Raw genomic sequence first — 26009 nt, forward strand, 5'->3', positions numbered from 1 at the left:
CCTTCTTCTCCTCAAATGAATCGAGTTTACCTCTGCCTCAAGTCCTCTGCCTTTATTTTTTCCTCTTCCTGGACATTCTTTTCCCCTAAATCTTATACATTGTTAACACGTTTTCTTGTCAATTAGATCTCATGCTGTACTTATAAACAGCCATCCAAACCTACCAAGTCAGATATAAATTCCCCTTAGAAAGGTGTAAATTCCTTAGAAAAAAGGAATATTCCCTGACCCGACTGCACTTCTTTGCCTCATACCAAGTACTCCCAAATTCCAATTAATTCCCTACAGCAAAAACGAAAAATGGATTTCAGAATAGGTTAATGTTATAGATAGACATTAGTGCATAAAAGCCTATCCACCTCAATTTACTATTAGCATATCTTACTTTAAAAATTATGGCAAAAGTATGATAGACCTGCTAAATAAACAAAGAGTAAATAAACCTGAGGCGGCTCTGTAAATTGCTAAGTCTGCTATACATTATGAATAAATAAAATAGAATGAACTATATAACGGAGGTTGACCTATTTATCTATCTATCTATCGAACCCACACCCTTGGAAGTGAAAGCACAGAGTCCTAACCATTGAATCACCAGGAAATTCCCAGTATATTTTATTTAAAAATCACTGAAATTCAGAATCTGAATTACATCAAAAACATACCTCCCGACTTCCCTGGTGGTGCAGTGGTTAAGAATCCGCCTGCCAATGCAGGGGATACGGGTTTCAGCCCTGGTCCAGGAAGATGCCACATGCCACAGAGCAACTAAGCCAATGTGTCACAACTACTAAGCCTGTGCTCTAGAGCCCATGAACCACTACTACTGAGCCCACGTGCCATAACTACTGAAGCGCGTGCACCTAGAGACCGTGCTCCGCAACAAGAGAAGCCACCACAATGAGAAGCCCGCACACCGCAACAAAGAATAGCCCCCGCTCGCCACAACTAGAGAAAGCCCACGCTCAGCAATGAAGACCCAACACAGCCATAAATAAATAAATAAATAAATAAATAAAAAATACCTCCCCTCTTTTTCTCATTTCGAATTTCCCACTTGTGTATTGGTTTGGATGTAGTGATCTGAATAAGCCCAAGTTTTCCATCTGACGTTCCAAACAAAAGGTCTTCTCCAGAGTCACCTAGTTATATGTAAAGTCAACATATTACATTTACCCTACAACTCACACTATTTCTTTAAAATTGAAATATTTTCAAATGTATTGTCTTTCATGTAAAAATCTCATTTAAAACATTAAATGAGAAGACATTTTAATTTACTTAATTTAGAAGGATGGTTATACATTCACAGAATGTATAACCATAAGAGATAAGACCTTTCCTCATCAACTAATTTTAAGATGAGGAAACTAAAAAATTAAAGTTCAATAACACATTACTGTTAACAACTGGCAAGTTAGAAGACAATTGTCTCTATTCCAGTTCATGTTCTTCCTACAATTTCCCATTTTCACTTAATATATAGTTAAATGATTAAAAACCCCGAAATATCTAAACTTAAATAACGTAACTCACTCCCTTATTTGATTGTCAAAAATAAAGCCCTGATTACCGCCATTTCCATTGTGTAGGGCTAAAACAGTAGGTGGGCCAGGAACTTCAATTTCATACATCACATCAGATCCCTGAAGGAGAACAAGTATTTTAAAACTAAAACAGAAGACAAATTTAAAATAATATAGGTATTCATAAATAATATCAATATTCATATAAAGAACCCTGGAATAAAACTACTGAAAAAAACTAGATTGTGAATATTAACTTCTATTTGTTAGCAATTCTGCACATGTCGACTCATTTTATAATAAAAATATACATATATAAAATATAAAGAGTGAGGAAATAAATATTTCAAATATTCTCCACTTTGTATACTTTTCACTTTAGGTACTTTGTTTGCCTGAAAACTTGACACTGGTAAATTTCCCTATCAAAACTTTCCATGAACAAGTTGTTTCTTCTGTCCTCTCTAACTCAAGGGCTTTAACTTAGAGCACATTCAAACAGACTCAGAAAACTCTGGCCTTGCCGTTGGGTATTTTGGAAACCCACTCTAGTAAGAGGCAGAATGACCTGCTTTTTAGATAAGAAAACAGTTAAATCCTTTTATTTGTCTTTTTTTCAATTTTGTCACTTATAATGCATAGTATTTGCATAGTATTTGTGAATAGTATTTGTGAAGCTGTTAAAGAATGAGGTAGAAGTATTAAATTCACATAGAAAAAATATGATAAATCACTCAATGAAAAAACATTGGCAAAATTACAGTAAATCTGGTATACCATTATTGTTTAAAATTTTTAAATATGTATAGAATATATAAGAGCCATATGCTTTATATTTTATTTAGAAAAACATTAAAAATTCACAGATATCTACATATAACTATATAAACACAAAAGAATACACACAAAACTGTTTTTTTTTAAAAGGCTACCTTTGGGGTAACAGATTGCCTACAAAGGCAGACAGAGAGTAGGGGAAAAGTGTGCAGGGCAGAGGAAAGACTTCAACTTTTTACTTTGCACAAATACTTAGTGATTTTTTTTTTTTACAATTAGCATATGGATCTCTTGTTAAACAAAGCAGAATCCTAGAATTCAGCCAGATCAATTTCTAAATGGGTGTGAGCCAACTCGTTAAAAGCCTTATTCAAACAACTCATATTTGAGCATAGGCTAGGGGAGAAATTAATCGTTCACCCCGCTAGAGTGAACCTTGAACATTACTTTAATTCCCCATAGAGAGAAAAAAAAAAAAAGAACTTCATAGAGCCACTTGATTTCTTCTATAAAAGGGATGGTGCCAAGACAAGCCATCTAACTATGAAATTCCAAAGAGTGAGATAGCCTTTGGTGGCACAGAATAAATAGCTAGACTTTTTGTTCAATTGCACTATCATCCTAAATTTTGATCCACTTAATCCACTTGTTATATGTTATTTACATCTAAACTTTGTTTTATGGATGTATGTGTGTGTGTGTGTGTGTGTCTGTGAGAGAGAGAGAGAGAGAGAGAGAGAGAGAGAGAGAGAGAGAAAGAGAGAGAGGGTATGTCTATTTTATTGAAAGTCACTTTCGGAAGTCCCTGCTGGTCCAGCGGTTAGGACTCAGTGCTTTCACTGCTAAGGGTCTGGGTTCAATCCCTGGTCTGGGAACTAAGATCCCGCAAGCCGTGTGGTGTGGCCAAAAAAAAAAAAAAAGTCACTTTCAAGAAGACAGTTGTAATTAGTACTACTAATAAGAATGGCCTTAAGTAGTTGTTTTAGCCAATCATGTTTTTTAATAGAAATATAAAGATAGTAGATGCTTTTTCAAATATTTACTGAGTGCTTATTCTGTTCAACATACTGTCATAAATGCTGGGTAAATTCAAATGATACAACCCTGATCTCAACTCTCTCCTGTTAAAGCCTAACACCCTCTCCCCAACCCAATTTCCTCCTTTAATTTGACTTTTTGGGAGAGGGGAGAGTGATAGAAGAAATAAAAAAAAAGGGGGGGGGCTTCCCTGGTGGTGCAGTGGTTGAGAGTCCGCCTGCCGATGCAGGGGACACGGGTTCATGCCCCGGTCTGGGAAGATCCCACATGCCACAGAGTGGCTAGGCCCATAAGCCATGGCCGCTGAGCCCGTGCGTCCGGAGCCTGTGCTCCGCAATGGGAGAGGCCACAACAGTGAGAGGTGACAGGCCTGCGTACCGCGAAAAAAAAAAAAAAAAAGGAAAAGCTAGGAAGGGTTCCCTATAGCAAAGGCATTAGATTCTTATTGTACTAATTCACATATTATGTGTGGGGGGAAAAGTGTCCTTTCTTCCATATATGCCTCTCTAAAAACTTGTCAAAGATTTCTACACATTCGCCTCAAGGAAAAAAAATAAAAGTTTGTTAATTAAAATATTAAAATTTTCAAGATATAATTTTAAGATATTTAAAGTGGTAGTAGTCACTAAAGTAATTTATCTCAAGTATACACTGTTCAGCAATATTTTTTTTACCTAAATTAAGAAAAACTATAAAAATGCAAATAACAGCAACCTGTAAAACTCTGAGTACTCTGTCCTGGCAGGCCAACACCGGTACATCACGAAGTACTCTTTCCACTGGAAGGCAGATGACGTCATTGATTTTGTCTCCAGAAAGGTAATAATGTTGGTCTTTGCAGTCACAATAATGGTTATAGATATAACTTGCACTGAGAAAAAGGTCTGAGCCAGATATGTGCCTGAGAATATTAAAAGTAATTTAAGATATCAATTTAAGATTCAGGAAGCTCCTGAATTATTTTCAGAGATGAAAATAAAAGTTTATTTATATACAGTTTACTATCATTTTATCACAGACTCAGAGGACACTTTTGGTTTGTTTTCGTTCCCCCCACTTAATTTCTAGCCTTTTGGTAAAGCATTGGTTTTGAAAGCTGAAAATGAGGTTCTACAGGCCTCAGGTGTCTCAAAAATTGAGCTCAGAAAAACTGAAAACAAAGACAAGATAATGGTAATATTCATTGTCTATATCTGAAGACAATTACTATATCAAAAAGTAACTTTTTTGAATGTGTAATATGTGCCAAGCACTGTCCTAAGTGACACATGTATTAGCTCAATCCTCATAACTTTATAAACTAGGGACCATTATTATCCCTTTTTAAGGAGAATAATAAAATGTTAAGTAACATGCATAAAGGCACGGAACTAGTAGACAGTAGACTGGATTGCAACTCAGTTTTTAACTCTACAGTTAGCTTTCTTACTACCACATTGAATAGAATAAGGCTTTTGAACTGAATCTACTTGAAACTAAATAACAAACAGTGGAAAAAATGACTTCACTAGAATTTTAACTTGAAAAAAGAAATAATAACTTCATTTCAAATTATATTTAACAAAATTTAGATAAATAATCTCAACTATATTATAATTCTTATAATGAATCAAGTTTCCACTGGGGAGCTAAAATTTTTGACAAAAATTATATACTAGTATATTATCTTCACTTCTAGATAGCTATCACCATGTGATCATAAAGAGGGCATTTATTTGACAGTTTCACCTATTTTTCCACTTCTCCTCTAAGGTCTATTTAAAAATTTTTTGATACTAAAATTATTCCTTATCCTATAATGATCCTCATTGATTTTCTCTTCTTCAATTATTGTTCAAATGGCTTCACTTTGTGGCTCTGCATATGATTTCAGAAGTTCTCTTAATAGAGGGCAGACAGCAGAAGCAAGAACTACAATTCCACACCCTGTGGAACGAAAACCTCATACATAGAAAGATAGACAAAATGAAAACGCAGAGGACTTTGTACCAGATGAAGGAACAAGAAAAACCCCAGAAAAACAACTGAATGGAGTGGAGATAGGCAACCTTCCAGAAAAAGAATTCAGAATAATGATAGTGAAGATGATCCAGGACCTTGGAAAAAGAATGGAGGCAAAGATCGAGAAGATGTAAGAAATGTTTAACAAAAACCTAGAAGGATTAAAGAACAAACAAACAGATATGAACAATACAATAACTGAAATGAAAACTACACTAGAAGGAATCAATAGCAGAATAACAAAAGCAGAAGAACAGATAAGTAACCTGGAAGACAGAATGGTGGAATTCACTGCTGTGGAACAGAATAAAGAAAAAAGAATGAAAAGAAATGAAAACAGCCTAAGAGACCTCTGGGACAACATTAGACATAACAACATTCGCATTATAGGGGCTCCAGAGGAGAAGAGAGAGAGAAAGGACCAGAGAAAATATTTGAAAAGATTATAGTCGAAAACTTCCCTAACATGGGAAAGGAAATAGCCACCCAAGTCCAGGAAGCGCAGAGAGTCCCAGGCAGGATAAACCCAAGGAGAAACATGCTGAGACACATAGTAATCAAATTGGCAAAAACTAAAGACAAAGAAAAATTATTGAAAGCAACAAGGGAAAAATGACAACATACAAGGGAACTCCAATAAGGTTAACAGCTGATTTCTCAGCAGAAACTCTACAAGCCAGAAGGGAGTGGCATGACATAAGTAAAGTGATGAAAGGGAAGAATCTAAAACCAAGATTACTCTACCTGGCAAGGATTTCATTCAGATTCGATGGAGAAATCAAAAGCTTTACAGACAAGCAAAAGCTAAGAAATTCAGAACCACCAAACCAGCTCTACAACAAATGCTAAAAGAACTTCTCTAAGTGGGAAACACATGAGAAGAAAAGGACCTACAAAAACAAACCCATGACAATTAAGAAAATGGTATTAGGAACATACATATCGATAATTACCTTAAACGTGAGTGGATTAAATGCTCCAACCAAAAGACACAGGCTTGCTGAATGGAGACAAAAACAAGATCCATATATGCTGCCTACAAGAGACCCATTTCAGACCTAGGAACACATACAGACAATGTGAGTGGATGGAAAAAGATATTGCATGCAAATGGAAATCAAAAGAAAGCTGGAGCAGCAATTTTCATATCAGATAAAATAGACTTTAAAATAAAGAATGTTACAAGAGAAAAGGAAGGACACTACATAATGATCAAGGGATCAATCCAAGAAGATATAACAATTATAAATATATATGCACCCAACATAGGAGCATCTCAATAGATAAGGCAACTGCTAACATCTATAAGAGAGAAAATCGACAGTAACACAATTATAGTGGGGGACTTTAACACCTCACTTACACCAATGGACAGATCATCCAGACAGAAAATTAATAAGGAAATACAAGCTTTAACTGACACAATAGACTAGATATATTTAATTGATTTTTATAGGACATTCTATCCAAAAACAGCAGATTACACTTTCTTCTCAAGTGCACACAGAACATTCTCCAGGATAGATCACATCATGGGTCACAAATCAAGCCTCGGTGAATTTAAGAAAATTGAAATCATAACAAGCATCTTTTCCAACCACAATGCTATGAGACTAGAAGTCAATTACAGGGAAAAAAATGTAAAAAACACAAACACATGGAGGCTAAACAATACACTATTTAATAACCAAGAGATCACTGAAGAAATCAAAGAAAAAATCAAAAAATACCTAGAGACAAATGACAATGAAACACGACAATTCAAAACCTATGGGATGCAGCAAAAGCAGTTCTAAGAGGGAAGTTTATAGCTATACAAGCCTACCTCAAGAAACAAGAAAAATCTCAAATAAACAATCTAACCTTACACCTAAAGGAACTAGAGAAAGAAGAACAAATAAAACCCAAAGTTAGTGGAAGGAAAGAAATCATAAAGATCAGAGCAGAAATAAATGAAATAGAAACAAAGAAAACAATAGCAAAGATCAATAAAACTAAAAGCTGGTTCTTTGAGAAGATAAACAAAACTGATAAACCTTTAGCCAGACTCATCAAGATAAAGAGGGAGAGGACTCAAATCAATAAAATTAGAAATGAAAAATAGAAGTTACAGTGGACACCACAGAAACACAAAGCATCATAAGAGACTACTACAAGCAACTATATGCCAATAAAACGGAAAACCTGGAAGAAATGGACAAATCCTTAGAAAGGTATAACTTTCCAAGACTGAACCAGGAAGAAATAGAAAATATGAACAGAACAATTACAAGTAATGAAATTGAAACTGTGATTAAAAATATTCCAACAAACAAAAGTCCACGACCAGATGTCTTCAGAGGTGAATTCTATCAAATATTTAGAGAAGAGCTAACACTCATCCTTCTCAAACTCTTCCAAAAAATTGCAGAGGAAGGAACACTCTCAAATTCATTCTATGAGGCCACCATCACCCTGATACCAAAACCAGACAAAGATACTAAAAAAAAGAAAATTACAGACCAATATCACTGATGAATACAGTGCAAAAATCGTCAACAAAATACTATCAAACAGAATCCAACAACATATTAAAAGGATCATACATCATGATCAAGTGGAATTTATCCCAGGGATGCAAGGATTCTTCAATATATGCAAATCAATCAATGTGATACACACTAACAAACTGAAGAAGAAAAACCATATGATCATCTCAATAGATGCAGAAAAAGCTTTTGACAAAATTCAACACCGATTTATGATAAAAACTCTCCAGTAAGTGGACAAAGAAGGAACCTACTTCAACATAATAAAGGCCATATATAACAAACCCACAGCCAACATCATTCTCAATGGTGAAAAACTGAAAGCATTTCCTCTAAGATCAGGAACAAGACAAGGATGTCCACTCTTGCCACTATTATTCAACACAGTTTTGGCAGTCATAGTCACGGCAATCAGAGAAGAAAAAGAAATAAAAGGAATACAAATAGGAAAAGAAGTAAAACTGTCACTGTTTGCAGATGACATGATACTATACATAGAGAATCCTAAAGATGCTACCAGAAAACTACTAGAGCTAATCAATGAATTTGGTAAAGTTGCAGGATACAAAATTGATGCACACAAATCTCTTGCATTCCTATACACTAACAATGAAAGATCAGAAAGAGAAATTAAGGAAACAATCCCATTCACCACTGCAACAAAAAGAATAAAATACCTAGGAATAAAGCTACCTAAGGAGGTAAAAGACCTGTATACAGAAAAGTATAAGACACTGATGAAAGAAATTAAAGATGCTACAAACAAAAGGAGAGATATACCATGTTCATGGATTGGAAGAATCAATATTGTGAAAATGACTATACTAACCAAAGCAATCTACACATTCAATGCAATCACTATCAAATTACCAATGGCATTTTTTACAGAACTAGAACAAAAAATCTTAAAATTTGTATGGAGACACAAAGGACCCCGAATAGCCAAAGCAGTTCTGAGGGAAAAAAATGGAGCTGGAGGAACCAGACTCCCTGACTTCGGACTATACTACAAAGCTACAGTAATCAAGACAATGTGGTACTGGCACAGAAACAGAAATATAGATCAATGGAACAGGATAGAAAGCCCAGAGATAAACCCACACACCTATGGTCAACTAATCTATGACAAAGGAGGCAAGGATATACAATGGAGAAAAGACAGTCTCTTCAATAAGTGGTGCTGGGAAAAGTGGACAGCTACACGTAAAAGAATGAAATTAGAACACTCCCTAACACCATACACAAAAATAAACTCAAAATGGATTAGAGACCTAAATGTAAGACCGGATGCTATAAAACTCTTAGAGGAAAACATAAGAACACACTTTGACATAAATCCCAGCAAGATCTTTTTTGATCCACCTCCTAGAGTAATGGAAATAAAAATGAAAACAAACAAATGGGACCTAATGAAACTTAAAAGCTTTTGCAAAGCAAAGGAAACTACAACAAGACAAAAAGACAACCCTCAGAATGGGATAAAATATTTGCAAACGAATCAACAGACAAAGGATTAATCTCTAAAATATATAAACAGCTCATGAGGCTCAATATTAAAAGAACAAACAACCCAATCCAAAAATGGGCAGAAGACCTAAATAGACATTTCTCCAAAGAAGACATACAGATTGCCAAAACACACATGAAACGATGCTCAACATCACTAATTATGAGAGAAATGCAAATCAAAACTACAATGAGGTATCACCTCACACCAGTTAGAATGGGCATCATCAGAAAATCTACAAACAACAAATGCTGGAGAGGGTGTGGAGAAAAGGGAACCCTACTGCACTGTTGGTGGGAATGTAAATTGATACAGCCACTACGAAGCACAGTATGAAGGTTCCTTAAAAAACTAAAAATAGAATTACCATATGACCCAGCAATCGCACTACTGGGCATATACCCAGAGAAAACCATAATTCAAAGAGACGCATGCACCCCAATGTTCATTGCAGCACTATTTACAATAGCCAGGTCATGGAAGCAACCTAAATGCCCATCAGCAGATGAATGGATAAAGAAGATGTGGTACATATATACAATGGAATATTACTCAGCCATAAAAAGGAACGAAATTGGGTCATTTGTAGAGACGTGGATGAATCTAGAGACTGTCATACAGAGTGTAGTAAGTCAGAAAGAGAAAAACAAATATCGTATATTAATGCATATATGTGGAACCTAAAAAAATGGTACAGATGAACAGGTTTTCAGGGCAGAAATAGAGACACAGATGTAGAAAACAAACGTTATGGACACCAAGGGGGAAAAGTGGCGGGGGGCTGGTGGTGGTGGGATGAATTGGGAGATTGGGATTGACATATATACACTAATATGTATAAAATCGATAAATAAGAACCTGCTGTTTAAAATAAATAAATAAAAAGTTCTCTTAATATAATTTTTATCAACTTAATGAAATTCTAAATCTCTTACAAGATTTGAAATTTCATTTTCAAATCCATCTGCATTATAAGCAGGGAAGGATTAATGAGTGGTAATTAATTTTATAAGTGGTCAGTTTTCTTACTGAATATTGTCAAGTTAAATAATCTTGTTTTCCCATGCAACCTTATCAATGTGGTGATTCAGATAATAAATTTTCAAAAACTGAGTAAAGAACTTTTCCATCCTACCTCTGCCACTCCAGTAAAAACATTTAAGAAACTAGCTAAAGAGACTATTGGCTGGGAAACTCCTTTCTGAATGTGGAGGTATGCTAATAATTAGCTACTTTGGTTTTAGTATTTCACAGTTATCACTGGCCATGTCTATCTAGAAAAGCGTTTCTAGAAATGAATGATATTCTTATTAAGCCACTGAAATTACTTCTACTTGCCACTGTTTAATTCTTATCTAATCTCATCAAACCTAAGTTTTACAGCCCAGACATCAGGACACATGCTGTGCATTATACAGAATTACACAGGACAGCTATACATTAACAGAACTCTGGATCATTAGTTTCCAAACCAAGGTCTGACTGCTTATATAACATGGCTGCATAGGATTCAAATGAAAAACTGTTCTTTTCACCCACTCCGAATAATTCTGATTCTGCAGGTATGAGGTAGGACAAGGAATCTATTGTTTAAATCTTCCAAGGGATTCTCCTAAGTAGCAGGTTTGAAGGACAGTGGATAGATAAACTTTAAAGCCTCTTCCAGTTCTCCACGATTCAAAAACTAAAATTTTAATTGCAAAATTTCACATAGCAGGAAGCCATTAAGGAAGCTATTTTTCACTTAGAGTCTTACCTGATTCACCTCAAATTATACCTTTTTGGTAGTCATTAACTTTGATGGCCAGGCTTTTAACAAAATGATGCTACCTCAAAATCAGAACTACCAGAGACGGCAAAGCAACAGGAACCTAAATATCTGGAGATTTCCTTTCACTTCTTTTATACTTTGATCATGAATCATAACAGAACTAACTAGTTAAAAATGAAGCTATAAATACTATAAATGTCTTAAAAAGATAAGATTTCAACACCTAATTGATTTTGTATTGACTCCAGGTCAAATTTAATTTCCGACTAATAAAGTATCTTTAATTATTTCCCAGATAACCTACTAAGATGTGATACTTAATCTGATGTTTGTCACCTATCCAAAATATTGTAAATGGATATGTAAAAATAAAAAAGAGAATAAACATACATAGCTTTAATGCTTTCAGTGAGGTTTGTTTCAAAAGAGAGAAACTGTTTTCCTCTCTTTGTGAAGCCTCTAATTTCAGATCCTGCAGCAATAAAAATTTTCTCCTGGGGCGTGTTAAGAACCCCTCCTAGTTCCAATCTGGCAATCTTCTGCCCAGGTAAAGTCTTGAAGACTGTCTGCAAAAATCATTGAGGAAAAAATTAAGTACACAAATTTATTCCAAGTATTTTCTTTTACCATAAAAAATGCTGTGATTTTAAACTTACAATATATTATAGTTCTAAATAGGAACACCTTTAGATACAAATGTATCCAGTGGCCTTCTGGGTTTTTTGCTAAATATCTTCAAACTTTGCAACGTTTATTCCCACACACATTGCATTTCAATGACATTATTAAAATCTAAACTCTTGCAACTCAAAGTAGGGTTCGCTAAGCAGCAGCATTAGCATCACTTACCTTATTAGAAATGCAGACTCTCAGGCTCAACCCGAGATCTACTGAATGAGAATCTGCATTTTACCAAGATTCCTCAGCTGGTTCCAGTGCACGTTTCTATACCTTAATCATCTTTTTAAAACTAATCTCTCCTGGTTCCCTTACAATTTTATAAATTTTAGTAGTATAAATTAAGGACTGTAGAATTTACTGAAAACCTGAGCATATAACTTCATATCTCTCTATTTAATTGGAAACATTTGCATCCTTAGTTTATTCCTCGTTATTTTCTATATTATTATTGGCATCAGTTTCTTCCCTTCACCACCAATGACTTATACACAGAGAATAAAATATCTGGAAGGATATATGAACAATGGAAACACTGAGTTTCTGATAGTTTTTACCCTCTTCATCTTTTTGCAAATTTCATATAATGTAGAATGAATATAAGAGTTCACATCTCAGACCCATCACTTGTAAACTATGATCTGGGAATAGGATGACATAAAACTCACTTCCTTGGTTAGGCTATATTAAGTGGCAAAGGTGATGTGACGGTCACGTCCATGTTACCCTGTTATATAAGACTCCATCTTAGCAGACTGGACAGATTTCCCTGTTGGCCTGAAGAAGCAGTTCACCATGTTGTGCGAGGGCCTGGGAGAAGAGCGCATGGCAAGGAATTGTGGTGGGCCTCAGGACGCTGAAAGCAGGCCCTGGCTTACGGACAGCAATAAAGTGGGGACCTCAGTCCAACAACAGTAAAGAACTGAATTCTTCCAACAACTACCTGGGCTTGGAACAGGACCCTGAGCTCCAGAAAGAAATAGAGCCTGGCTGCACATGTGTTGCAGCCACGTGAGGTCTCGAGCTTGGACTCCTGCCCAGTGAGATAATAAATGTGTTTTGTTTTAAGCCCCTAAATTTGAGGTAACTTATTACACAGAATAAAAAACTAATATATCACCCTAGGCTGTCAAAGATGTTTTACAAATGGCTAGCAAATGACTCTCATGCTGCCTATAATCTCATACTTCATATGACTACTTCCCTCAACCTATTTCTCATTATGCTTTAGAAAAAATTTTAATGTAGGAGTATTCAAAAGGTACACATACCACTGCTTCTCCTTTCTTCATGCCAATGCACATAACTACTCCATCATGATCTCCAACAACCACCTGTAACAGATTGAAGAGAATATAAAATTACTGTTATTATGCCCTACTAACTTATATGGGGAAAACAAGATTCTCAATATATAAATTATGATTTTAAAAGTAGAGACCAGAAAATCTAGTAAAGACATCCCCACAAAAAATATCCACCAAAGAATTGTAAGAAAGGGCCAAAGAGAAGGCTATGAAGAGTTGTTATGGAAGTAGCTGGCTTTCTGTTCTGTTCCTACAAGGTAAGCAGAACAAGAAAATAGAGACAGAAATGACAAGGAGGCAATTTTCTTTCCTTTAACTGGAGCATAAGAACATTTTAAGATTAACTTTTAAAACATTATCAGGCACTTCCCTGGTGGCGCAGTGGTTAAGAGTCAGCCTGTGAATGCAGGGGACACGGGTTCGAGCCCTGGTCTGGGAAGATCCCACATGCCACGGAGCAGCTAAGCCCGTGCGCCACAACTACTGAGCATGAGCTCTAGAGTCCGCAAGCCACAACTACTGAGCCCGAGTGCCACAACTACTGAAGCTTGCGCACCTAGAGCCCATGCTCCGCAACAAGAGAAGATACCGCAATGAGAAGCCCACACACCGCTGCGAAGAGTAGCCTCTGCTCACCGCAACTAGAGAAAGCCCACACGCAGCAACAAAGACCCAATGTAGCCAAAAATAAATAAATAAATTCATATATTAAAAAAAATTTATCAAAATGAGGTTGTGACAGACCTATTTGATATTTTTAAAACTTTTTACTTTTTATTTTTATTGACGTATAGCTGATTTACCTAATTAAATTTAAAAGCTTTTAGGGCTTCCCTGGTGGCGCAGTGGTTGAGAGTCCGCCTGCCGATGCAGGGGACGCGGGTTCCTGCCCCGGTCCGGGAGGGTCCCACATGCCGCGGAGTGGCTGGGCCCGTGAGCCATGGACGCTGAGCCTGCGCGTCCGGAGCCTGTGCTCTGCAGCGGGAGAGGCCACAACAGTGAGAGGCCCGCGTACCGCAAAAAAAAAAAAAAAAAAAAAAAAATTCAAAAGCTTTTGCAAAGCAAAGGAAACCATCAAAAAAACGAAAAGACAACCTATCGAATGGGAGAAAATATTTGCAAATAATAAGACCAATAAGGGGTTAATATCCAAAATATGTAAGCAGCTCATACAACTTAACATAAATAAAACCAACAACCTGATTAAAAAATGGGCAGAAGACCTGAACAGACATTTTTCCAAAGAGGAAATGCAGATGGCCAACAGGCACATGAAAAGATTCTCAATACCGCTAATCATCAGGGAAATGCAAATCAAAACCACAATGAGATATCACCTCACACCAGTCAGAATGGCTATCATCAAAAAGAACACAAATAACAAATGTTGGCAAGGATGTGCAGAAAAGGGAAACCCTCGTACACTGTTGGTAGGAATGAAAATTGGTGCAGCCACAGTGGAAAACAGTACGGAGGTTCCTCAAACAACTAAAAATAGAACTACCATATGACCCAGCAATGCCACTCCTGGGTATATATCCAAAAAATCTCAAAAACATGAATTCGAAAAGGTACATGCACCCTAATGCTCACAGCAGCATTATTTACAATTGCCAAGATATGGAAGGAACCTAAGTGTCCATCAACAGATGATGGATAAAGAATACTACTCAGCCATAAAAAAGAATGAAATTTTGCCTTTTGCAACAACATGGATGGACTTGGAGGGCATTATGCTAAGTGAAATAAGTCAGACAGAGAATGACAAACTGTATGATAACATTTGTATGCAGAATCTAAAAAATACAACAAACTAGTGAATATTTTTAAAAAAGTAGCAGACTCACAGGTATAGAAAACAAACTACCAGTGGTTACCAGTGGGGAGAGGGAAGGAGGAGGGGCAACACAGGAGTAGGGGATTAAGAGATACAAACTACTATGTATAAAATAAGCTAAAAGGATATATAGTATAACACAGGGAATATAGCCAATATTTTATAATAACTAAATGGAATATAACCTTGAAAATTATGAATCACTATATTGTACACCTGTAACTTATATAATATTGTACACCAACTATATTTCAATAAAAAATAAATAAAATGATCTTTTTAAAAAGTGTAAAAGAGTCCTGAGACCAAAAAGTTTGAGAAGTGTTGCTCTAGTTGAGTGAATACAATAAATGACAACCAAAAATCTGTTGATTTATCCTGATAAAATGTTAATATATAGGAATACTATATTTATTTTGCAGCTATTAAAATATCCTACTAGTCTACCAAGAAATTATAATTGTCTTATGGAAATCACAGGATTAATATTTCTATAAAAATAATCAATATTGTTAGTTAAATGTAAAGATTAACATCAATATATTTAATTACTCTTAAAAATATGATAAAGTTTTTAAAAAGCATTTTCTCTACAGTCTATTGTGTTTTTTATTTCTTTTTTCATATACACAATCTGGTACACACAGGGTAAATTATTACCAGAAAAATGGAATATGGTTTTCAAGTAGTTTGCTTATACTATTTACTAATTGTACATAATAATTATAATGTCCAAGAAACTTACTGTCTATAAATGTCCCTTGGTATTCTAAGCTCTGTTCAAATGAAAAGAAATTCATTTCCATTTTAGCCTTGGAATTAAAAAAAAAACTTATCAATAATGAAGGAAATGTAAACCTCTCCTCTGTCAGAGCTGAAGAGATATGGAGAAATCAGTATCTCTACGTTACCTTTTGTGTGGCTCTATATCTTGAAGCAGGAAGCAGCTTCATAGTCTTCTGAGAGGTCACTCCCACCTAAGGAAACACATCAGCTGCCTGGTGAGTGATTTCTGATACACTAATTTGAAGTTATTAAATCAGAGATTAAAAGGACCAGCAGATTCTAATCATAGTAAGCCTCAGTTTTTTTATTGCAATTAATTAGTGATACGAAATAATTATTATCAGCAATGAACTTATTTTCTAATGAAATATACTACAAAAGTCAGAATACAGGAAACAATCAAAAATAGTAAAATTTATGCTACAAAGTCAAGTCAAAAATAATAACGTGGCATTACTGGCAAGATACTTCACACCAAAAAAATATTTCTATAAGCCTTCTTTCACAACTTCATACAGTTGTTAAAGTGTGTTTGTAATTTAAGATCTTTGGTAATAGATTATTATTGAAAATGCAACATAAAAGATTTTAGCTAAAATACCACCATGCTGATGAAGATTATTTTACAGAAGTTACAGAAGTTGGAAACAGCATGGTTTGCTCAGCAGGGCACTGTCACTAGTGGCGCATGGTTAGGGGAGGAGAATGGGACCAAAGAGAGAGAACCTGGTGGAAAAAACAGACAATGCAAGAATTTACATATAGTATAGGTCTATCCTTTAATTCTGTATTCTAGGGGGTAGTATTAAAGTTTAATCTGTTTAGATTCGTATTTTTGAAACATTAATCTAGCAATGATATGAAGGATATCTTGGAGGGAGGTAAGCTGGAGGCTAGGAGCTATTTCAATTATCCAAGCAAGAGAAGATGAGGACTGAACTAGGGGTAACAGAGATGGAGGGAGCAAATGGGACAGATTCGTGAGATATTTAGGAGATAAAAGCAGCAAAATGTGGTGACCAGATGGATAGGGAAGATATTAAGGTGGGAAGTACCTAGCATGACTCTCAAGGAAAGTGACAGGACAAACATTTGTACCATTAGCCAAAATAGGATTACTGAAAAAGGAGATGGAGAAGGAGAGAAAGTCTAGGGCTGAAATACTGAGAGGCAGGGTGGTGTACCAGAAAGAACACCAGCTCTGGAGTCAGAGGCTTTGTTTCAAATAGGAACTCCATCCTTTCCGCTATCATGTAAATCACCTTCTCTGAGCCCCTTGATCCTCATGTACCTACTTTAGGAATTTTTATGAGGATTAAATATATGTACGTGTGTTAAGATCTGAGAATAAACTAGACGGTCGAAAACGGCTGTCATTGCTTTTATTATGATCTGGCTCGTGGGGTCCGGCTCACAGTAAGAAACAAGTGTCTGGCGCTCGGCAGAAGGGACTGGGTACAGATGGAGATCAGGGAGTTAGAAGCTGCAGCCGGGGAGGAGGAGAAGGGCCCCGGGGAGGAATCCGGGAGCGCATCAGGACATTCGGAGCATCTTCAGGACCTGGCAGACGCCAGCACCGCGGAGGCGCGTGCTCCCTCTTTCCAAGTCCCCGTGGACCGTCACCAACAAGCCGGAGTTGCCCGTGAGCAAGGTGTCTGGAGGGTGGCACCCGGATCCGCTCCTGTGCCGCCGCGTCGCCGCCGAGACACCCCAACAGACGCCAGTGGAAGGATCGAATCCTCTCAGGGAGCGCAGCTCACCCCGCGCAGCGACCGCCCCAACCCCTCAGGTTTACCTGTAAATAATCCGCTCGGTTTAAATTCAGATCCATGACGGAGGCACGGACGCGCTGGGCAGCGCCAGGCCAGGCCAGGTAGGATAGAGGCTGCGGGACCCCTGGCCTCCGAAGGGAAAAAGCCTGCTTCCCCACTGAGGGCCAACGCCAGCTACTAAGGGCTCAGTGGGGGATGCAAAGGCGGAGCGTCAGGGCAGCGGCGTCCTGCGTGACGTCCGTACATTCCTGCGAGAGGGCCCCGGAAGGAAACGAAGCCCCACCCCCCCTCCCGACAGACCGCCCACTGACTTAACCCGCTCCAATGAGAGGCGGAGAGGAACGGAGGGCGAGCTCCAGGAGACCTGGGAAGGGTGGTTTCCAGGGAGACCGGAGACGCAGTCTTGGCTATGCCTCCGCCACCGCCCTGAGCCCCAAGTCTTAAGTCTTTTCTGTGTAGAGCCTTGACTTGAAGCCCTGGTAGATTCTGACCTGTTTCACCGCCACTAGAAAGGATCCCTCAAAGAATTAGGTTTCACCGCCATAAGAGTTAGCTTACAGCAGCATAGGAGTTCTCAAACTTTTGGCCCTAGGACCCCTTTACAAAACTCTAATAACAATTGAGGACCCCAAAGACCTTTTGGTTATATGAATTATCTATTGATATTTACCATATTAGAAATTAGAACTAAGTTTCTAAAAAATATATTGAAAAAAACGAACTCATTATATAAATATTTTAATGAAAAATAACTATTTCCAAAATAAAGAAAAGTAAAAAGACTGGCTTTGTTTGCAAATCTATTCACTGTCCACCTGAACAGTGAACAGGGAGTCCCAGATCTACTTCTGCATACAATCTATTGGTATATGTTGTTTTTTGTTTCTTTGTTAAGTATATGAAGAAAATGTGGTCCAAACTCAACAAGTGGTAGTTTTTGAAAAGTTAGTTGCAATGTGGCTTCATTATACAACATCTCCAAAAGTCCATTTGTTAATATCATCACAGATTCCATCAGAAAAGTTTTGAAGTGTTGGAAAGTTGTCAACCTCAGATGGCGGATAAAAATTTTTGAAAAATTCTAATTTGTGCTTAAAAGCTTGAATTTGAAGCATTGGCAACAAATGTCAATTATTTTCCTTGAAATGATAGTTTTCCTTCTTGAATTCACAAGAAAGTGTATGCCAGGTATCCAAGTCTAAATAATCATAATTTGTCAGTCGTGCTTTCAAAAAAAGTTCCATGAAAAAAACAGTGAGTTCAGCTAGCAATTCAAATCCATGAAAAAAACAGTGAGTTCAGCTAGCAATTCAAAAACAGTGAGTTCAGCTAGCAATTCAAAAGTGCTTTTCCTTGAAACAACTAATGTACTTCCGTATTCAGTAGAAATGCTTCATGCATACTTCCCATGTCACCCCACAGAGTATTAAAAAGGATATGTACTCGGACTTCCTTGGTGGTCCAGTGGTTAAGACTCCACCCTTCCACTGCAGGGAGCCCAGGTTCGATCCCTGGTGGAGGAACTAGGATCCCACATGACACGTGGCATGGCCGAATTAAAAAAAAAAATGATATGTACTACGAGTAGAGGCTTAAAATTAACAATTTTCACTGCTTCATAAAGAACATTTTTACATGAAACTTTGTTTCCTGTCAATGTGTGGCCTTGATCCACGCTTAAGTACCAGCAGTATTAACCAACCTTGCTTTTGTACCATTAGTACAAATGTCCACACAGTGAAAAAGGCAAGTAGCATCTTATTGTTATGAAAATACCTTCAAAATCACAGACCCCCCGAAATGGCCTCAGGGACCCTCTGACTATTGCTGGCCTATAGTGACCCATGATCTGATTGAGAGCTGACCTTACTTGACTCACTTTCATCAGTCCTTCCTTTGTGCATACCACACTCTGCCTACAGAAATACTACAGATGAATAAGTGGTTTCTGTGGTCTACTGGGGAGAGTTGACAAATGATTTCTGTGGTCAACTAGGGGAGAGTTCACAAATGTTTGTGAAACAAGAATTAAGCCCTTGAGAAGGGGTTCTTTTTTTTTTAACATCTTTATTGGGGTATAATTGCTTTACAATGGTGTGTTAGTTTCTGCTTTATAACAAAGTGAATCAGTTATACATATACATATGTTCCCATATCTGAGAAGAGGTTCTTAAGAAAAGAAATTATTTCCTACACAGAGATCTGAGAAGGTTTTGCCTAGGTCCCAGGATATTCCAGATAATTCTTTTTTTTTAATTTTTTATTTAAATTTTGTTTTTATTTTTGGCTGTCTTGGGTCTTCGTTGCTGCACGCGGGCTTTCTCTAGTTGCGGAGAGTGGGGGCTACTCTTCGTTGCAGTGCAGCGGGCTTCTCATTGCAGTGGCTTCTCTTGATGTGGAGCACGGGCTCTAGGCATGCGGGCTTCAGTAGTTGTGGCACGTGGGTTCAGTAGTTGTGGCTCACGGGCTCTAGAGCGCAGGCTCAGTAGTTGTGGCGCACAGGCTTAGTTGTTCTGCAGCATGTGGGATCTTCCCGGACCAGGGCTCAAACCCTTGTCCCCTGCATTGGCAGGCGGATTCTTAACCACTGCACCAACAGGGAAGCCCCAGACAATTCTTTTGCTGAGGCCAAAATAACTCAGTATTGAAATAGACAACAATGCCTGAAGATGGTTTAGCTGTGTAGAAATTTGGAGAAAATATCAATTAAGACTCAACAAAAATACAGATCAATTTTAGAAGTAAATTGAAAAAATAAAGCCATAGAGGAGATAAAATAGAACTGTAATAGAATTTTATGGAATTTAGGGGGTTGGAAGGTGTATTAGTTAGATAGAGCCACTATAATAAAGAAGTACAAACTGAGTGGCTTAGACAACAGAAATTTATTTTCTTGTATGATCTCACAAGCTAGGATTACAAAATCAAGTTGTCAGCAGGGAACCAAACCAATCCTCTGAGGCATTTCTCCTGGGCGTGTAGATGGCCATCTTCTCCCTGTTTCTTCATATGGTCTTCCCTCTGTGTTCATCTGTGTCTTAATCTCCTCCTCTAATAAGGCCATCAGTCATGCAGGATAAAGGTCCACCCTAGTGACCTAACTTTAACTTAATTATTTCTTTAAAGGTCCTTTCTCCAAATACAGTCACATTCTGAGGTACTGGGGATTAGGATTTCAACATATGAATTTGGAGGGTGCTTGGGGTGGGGGGGAGGCACAATTCAGCCCATAACAGAAAGGAATTTGTTTCATCTTTAAAAGAATAGAAGAAACCACAAAGAAAAAACAGATATGAAGAACAAAGATTAGACATTTCAATATGTCACAAAAATTTTAAAACAAAAAAATTTAGGACTTCCCTGGTGACACAGTGGTTAAGAATCCGCCTGCCAATGCAGGGGACATGGGTTCGAGCCCTGGTCCAGGAAGATCCCACATGCCACAGAGCGACTAAGCCCGTGCGCCACAACTACTGAGCCCATGTGCCACAACTATTGAGCCCACGTGCCACAACTACTGAAGCCTGCACGCCTAGAGCCTGTGCTCCAGAACAAGAGAAGCCACCGCAATGAGAAGCCAGCGCACCGCAACAAAGAGTAGCCCCCTGCTCAATGCAACTAGAGAAAGCCCACGCACAGCAACGAAGACCCAGTGCAGCCCCAAAATAAATAAATACATTCATAAAAAAAATTTAGGATAAATATGTGTAGTTAGTATCTTAATAAACAGTTCATACAAATATAAAAAAAGAAATATAATTATTCCAATAAGAAAAACATGAACAGACAATACACAAAGAAGGTGGCTACTGAACAAACATATAGAAATTTGTTACCTTCACTTGTAATCAATAACAGTAAAGCAAGATACATTTTTTGCCTTTCAAATTAGAAAATAAATTTAAATGATACCACTATATGCCGTAGAGAGAGCGCGTGCTCATCATCCATGATGCTTTAAACTAGTAATAAAAACCCTTTTCAAAAGCAACTTAGTAATGTATATCCAAATCTATAAAGTATGTGGTGATATTTTTAACGTATAATCCCAACTCTGGATATTTAGTCTATGAAAACAACACAAAATAGGTTAGAAGCCATGATCGAGGCATTATTTAAAATAGGAGCCTACGTGTCCAATAATAGGGGAGTATTGCATCCCTCCACTTTCCGGGCTATTATGCAGCCATTGAAAGTGAAAATAATGAAGGCTGTATAGCAATGGGGAAAGTGCTCAGGACAATTTTAAAAGAATATCAAATTGTGTGTATACTATGACTTCAATTATAGGAAAAGACTGTTAAGAAATATACCAAAATAACTTTAGTCGGTTATAAATTGAAGAATTATGAGCTTCTCCTCCTGTTTTTTTGTTTTCCATAAGGTGTTTAAGAGTCATCTGTTTAACTGGGCATAGTTTCCAAAGTACGCAATCCGCTGTCCCAGTGATTGCAAGTTTCTGATAAAGGGTATTCTAAGACGGTGAGTACCGAATCTTCCCACCGTCTATTTTCTTGTTTCCCTTTTTAGGTCCTGGCAGTGCATGTTAACAATTTAAGGAAAATGGTACCGATATCAATATTGTTATGTTTTTGTATTATAACAAACAAACCATCAAAATGTCAAAAACCTGGTGCACGGGCTTAGTTGCTCCATGGCATGTGGCATGTGGGATCCTCCCAGACCAGGGCTCGAACCCGTGTCCCCTACACTGGCAGGCAGATTCCTAACCACTTTGCCACAAGGGAAGTCCTGAAGATCAACTTTTAAAACATAGAAATGAGGCTATGACATATTATCAAAAATAAATAAAAAGAGCTTGTATGATATGTTACTTGGAATTCTTTCATTCTGCATCTAGAAAAGGCAAGGGATGTATTTTTTATTTTTAAGTACCGTGTTCTGTTTCAAAAAGATGAGCAAAGGTTTCAAACTACTAATTTTAAGCACTTCTCAAATAATTAGCAGGGTGGGGAGTTTTTATTCACAATAAATGAAATACAAAGTTAGACAAAATTGCCACTATATTTTCTCTTTTTAAACATGTCTTAAGGTAGTTGAGACATCTTGGTGGGCTACATCAAAAAAAAAAATAAAAGTCAAAACAAAACAAAACACCCAAATACAACACAACACAACAAAACCCCAGATGATTGCATCTCAGATGTGATAAAAATTGCCATGAGACAAATTTACTGAATTACCATGCACTTCAGTAACTTATAACCTTATGTTGTGGTCTTAAAGCAATCATTGTAAGCATAAATTAAAGAACTCATTACTAAGAATAGGAGCATTAAATTCATTATTCATTAATTGTGTTAAAACCATCAACACAGCTAGAGGTGGTTGGCTGAGTGACTGAGTCATGAGTATACATATTGGTCTCCACTAATATGTGGTACCAATTTGGAAACTCTCAAACTCTTGTTTTAAAAGAAAAAAGAAACATACAATGGAAAAAGAAAAAAGAAAAATAACAAATAGCCCTTTCAGGCTGACTTTAAATAAAAGCAAGATATGGAAACAGAGATCATTACCACCTTGGAAGATGATATTAACCTTCTGAAACACCTCTACAATGCCCAGAGACCAGGAACCCCTGGTGTAGCATAACCCTGTTTGACTGGACGATGTATGAGACCAGAGAAGTTAAGTGATTTGTTTCAGGCCACACAATTAACAATTAATGCGGCTTCAGTTTCCTTTAGACATTGGCCATATGACACTTTACCATCCCATTTACAAAAGCTGCTCTCATTTGGTTTACACATTTGAATTGAAATATGATATGGGGAAAGAGAATTATCCTAAATTATACTAACTTGGCTTTTTTTTTTTCGGTTGGAGCAGTGTGGCTTGTGGAATCTTATTTCCCTGACCAGGGATCAAACCCAGCCCGCAGCAGTGAAAGCAAGCATGGAGTCCTAACCACTGGACCGCCAGGGAATTCCCTAACTTTGCTTTTAATAATCACAACATATTTATGTCATTTCTAAGTTTCAGTAGTGCACAGAACTTTTTGAAGACACTGGATACTATTTTGCATAGTCCCTTCTTTTATTTCAAGTCTATGAATCCAAGGTTCTCAACATATTGTGAATTCCAGCAAGTCAAGGGTCCTCAGTAAGTTTAATACAGCAAGCACTTACAAAGTGCCAAACTTTTTAAACAATAAGCCTAAGAAGCCAGTTGAGTGTTGCCTCCTTTCCTTCATCTTATCTGTAACAGAGGAAAAAACTAAGCATAGCAAAGAGGTCAAAAAGCAGGAGATATTGGACTTTGATAGTCCTGTAATCAATCATAAGCACCTAAATGTCTTTTGCTAGACAAGTTGCTTTTGGTCCTGTTAAAGTGTTCCCTTCTCCAAGTTGCCCCACCAACTTCTTTGAACTTTACTTTTAAGCCCAATGTGCCTGTTACAATAGAAAGTGGGTCAAGGACTTGGTGACCAAGGCCTATCATTAACCTCAAAGAAGTATTAATTCTCACGGTAATCCTCTAAACTAATATTCACCTCACCCTTAAGTTACCACAGTAATACCTACCTCTTAGGGTGGTTCCCTAGACGCAAATTCTAACAAGATTTGGACGTGGTGATTTATTGAGGGGATGCTCTCAGGAAAGGCAGGGAGGGAGGAAGGATAAAACAGGGAAGAAGCTAAGAAAAGATTTGGTCTCAGCTGGAGTCTAGCTGCAGCCTAATCCTATCCAGAGCTCTGAAACATGAATTGCACCAAAAGAGTTGGCCCTACCTTGACACAAGGGGACAGCTTTTTGTGCGACCACGCCAGTTGGTCGTTTATTGGTGTGAGGAGGGGAGGTCATAACGACAGGGCTGCTTTCTTTCAGCTGAGGGCAGTTCCCTGGGGAACAGGATAGTTGGGAACTGTTAAGGAGCCAACACTCTGGATCTGAGAGATGCATGCCCTGGTCCATTCAAGGCAATCTGGGCAGGGCGTCCATAGTATCAATAGCATCTACCACACCTTGGTATCACATCTTCCTCTGGACTACCACCCAGAAACTACAAAAAAAGAAAAAATGTGAAATATCAAAAACATACTAGTTTTACACAAGCATAGTAAATAAAGGAGAAAAAACCCTATGTTGAGAGCTCTAGAGTTGTGAAAGGTATGGACTGAAAAGATGTATGTACTCACGTGGCATAGATGATGTGAGTTTTATCTTCACTCAAGACTCCAAGAATCCTAAACTAGCTGCTTTTAACACTTTTACATTCAACATTTTTCCAACCTCGATCAAAAATATTACTTATTATTCTGCTCCATAGCTGTAAGCAAAAATACCCACACTTGGAATCCTAGACAATACTATGGATAAGACTGAAAGTGTTGTCTATTATGGACACTCCATATCTTTACTGCTGTAATATAAAGTATAGTAACATATAACAATGAAAAATTCAGTCTTTTATTCTGTTCTGAGGTATAACATAAAATACATAAAGTTTGAACAATGTTTAAGACAAAATACTATTAGCATAGCACAAAAGCTAATGAAATATCCTACAATGGTAGCAAAAAATGCATAAAGTTCTTTTCTTAATTAAGTCCTCAAAAGTAGAAACTAAGAAATAATCTTTAAAGAGTTTTATGTAGTTCCATTTAATGTTCATTTTTGTCTTCATGTCTAGAAAGTCTTCCTGTGTGATAGCAATGACTCAAAGTATTATGTATGTAATTGGCTTTTAGAACCTATAAAACTATTTATGATCTATGATCATAATTTGTATTCTGGTAAGGTTTGAGAGGAACAGACTGAAGAGAATTAGGACGGTAAGCATAACTCTATGAGAGATTTAAACCTAGCTGGTTAAAACAAATACTTTGACGTTTTATGGTCTGTGAAGAGAGGAGGGAACTTACCAGTCTGTAACCCCTTTCCTAGTAAAGTCATGAGGCGTTGTGGATATTACTGGTGTTCAGCTCAGTTATATAGTAAGTCATACACATACATCACAATCTATTTTGTGTAGCCAGTGTAAGTGAAATGCCTTGATAAAGAAAAGGATGTCAATCATTGTAAGCAATGATGGCAAGAGATGCCTCAAAGGAAAATGAAACACACCTGGTGATGCTTGGACATGGCTTTCCAGGTACACAGCCATTGCTCCTTCCTATTCCTCCCCATAGCATACCCTTCAAAACTCAGAGTGGAGCTAACAGGCAAGATATGAAGTCAGTTGTTGATAACTTATTTAGCATTAAAGCATCAGAGGCAGAAATTAGGAGGTTATAACAAACTAACAACCCTGCATAACCCCCGACTCTACAAAATTCACCACCCCACTGACTAAAGTCACATTACTGAAAAAAACCAAATGAAAATCTAAGACAGTAAGCAAAAAGCATATACTTTAGAAAAATCTTTAATGTGTTGTTTTGAACAATTCTATGAAACAAATATGTAATGTAATTATATTTGCTATTAACCCATTTCATTGTGAAATTCTTCATT

At 37.2% G+C, this 26009-nt stretch overlaps 1 protein-coding gene across 3 annotated transcripts in view; it reads right to left on the reverse strand.

Annotated features, from left to right (window-relative positions):
• Nucleotides 1–17771, reverse strand: part of BBS7 (Bardet-Biedl syndrome 7) — a 41919-nt gene extending 24148 nt beyond the window's left edge. Inside the window, exons 1-7 of one of the 3 annotated variants that reach the window (XM_060148661.1) lie at nt 17552–17771; nt 15882–15947; nt 13098–13160; nt 11539–11714; nt 4056–4242; nt 1574–1646; nt 1026–1142 (exon numbers count right to left, since the gene is read on the reverse strand). In XM_060148661.1, the coding sequence (XP_060004644.1) occupies nt 1026–1142; nt 1574–1646; nt 4056–4242; nt 11539–11714; nt 13098–13160; nt 15882–15947; nt 17552–17587 (718 nt within the window). In that variant the 5' untranslated portion in view covers nt 17588–17771. Of the gene's footprint in view, nt 1–1025; nt 1143–1573; nt 1647–4055; nt 4243–11538; nt 11715–13097; nt 13161–13936; nt 13956–15881; nt 15948–17551 lie in introns of those variants that run through there. The other 2 variants (XM_060148663.1, XM_060148664.1) reach the window with 2 other exon arrangements.
• Nucleotides 17772–26009: the final 8238 nt, after the last annotated feature.

The sequence above is a fragment of the Lagenorhynchus albirostris genome, chromosome 4 (genome assembly GCF_949774975.1).
Source record: "Lagenorhynchus albirostris chromosome 4, mLagAlb1.1, whole genome shotgun sequence".
Classification (NCBI taxonomy): Eukaryota; Metazoa; Chordata; class Mammalia; order Artiodactyla; family Delphinidae; genus Lagenorhynchus; species Lagenorhynchus albirostris.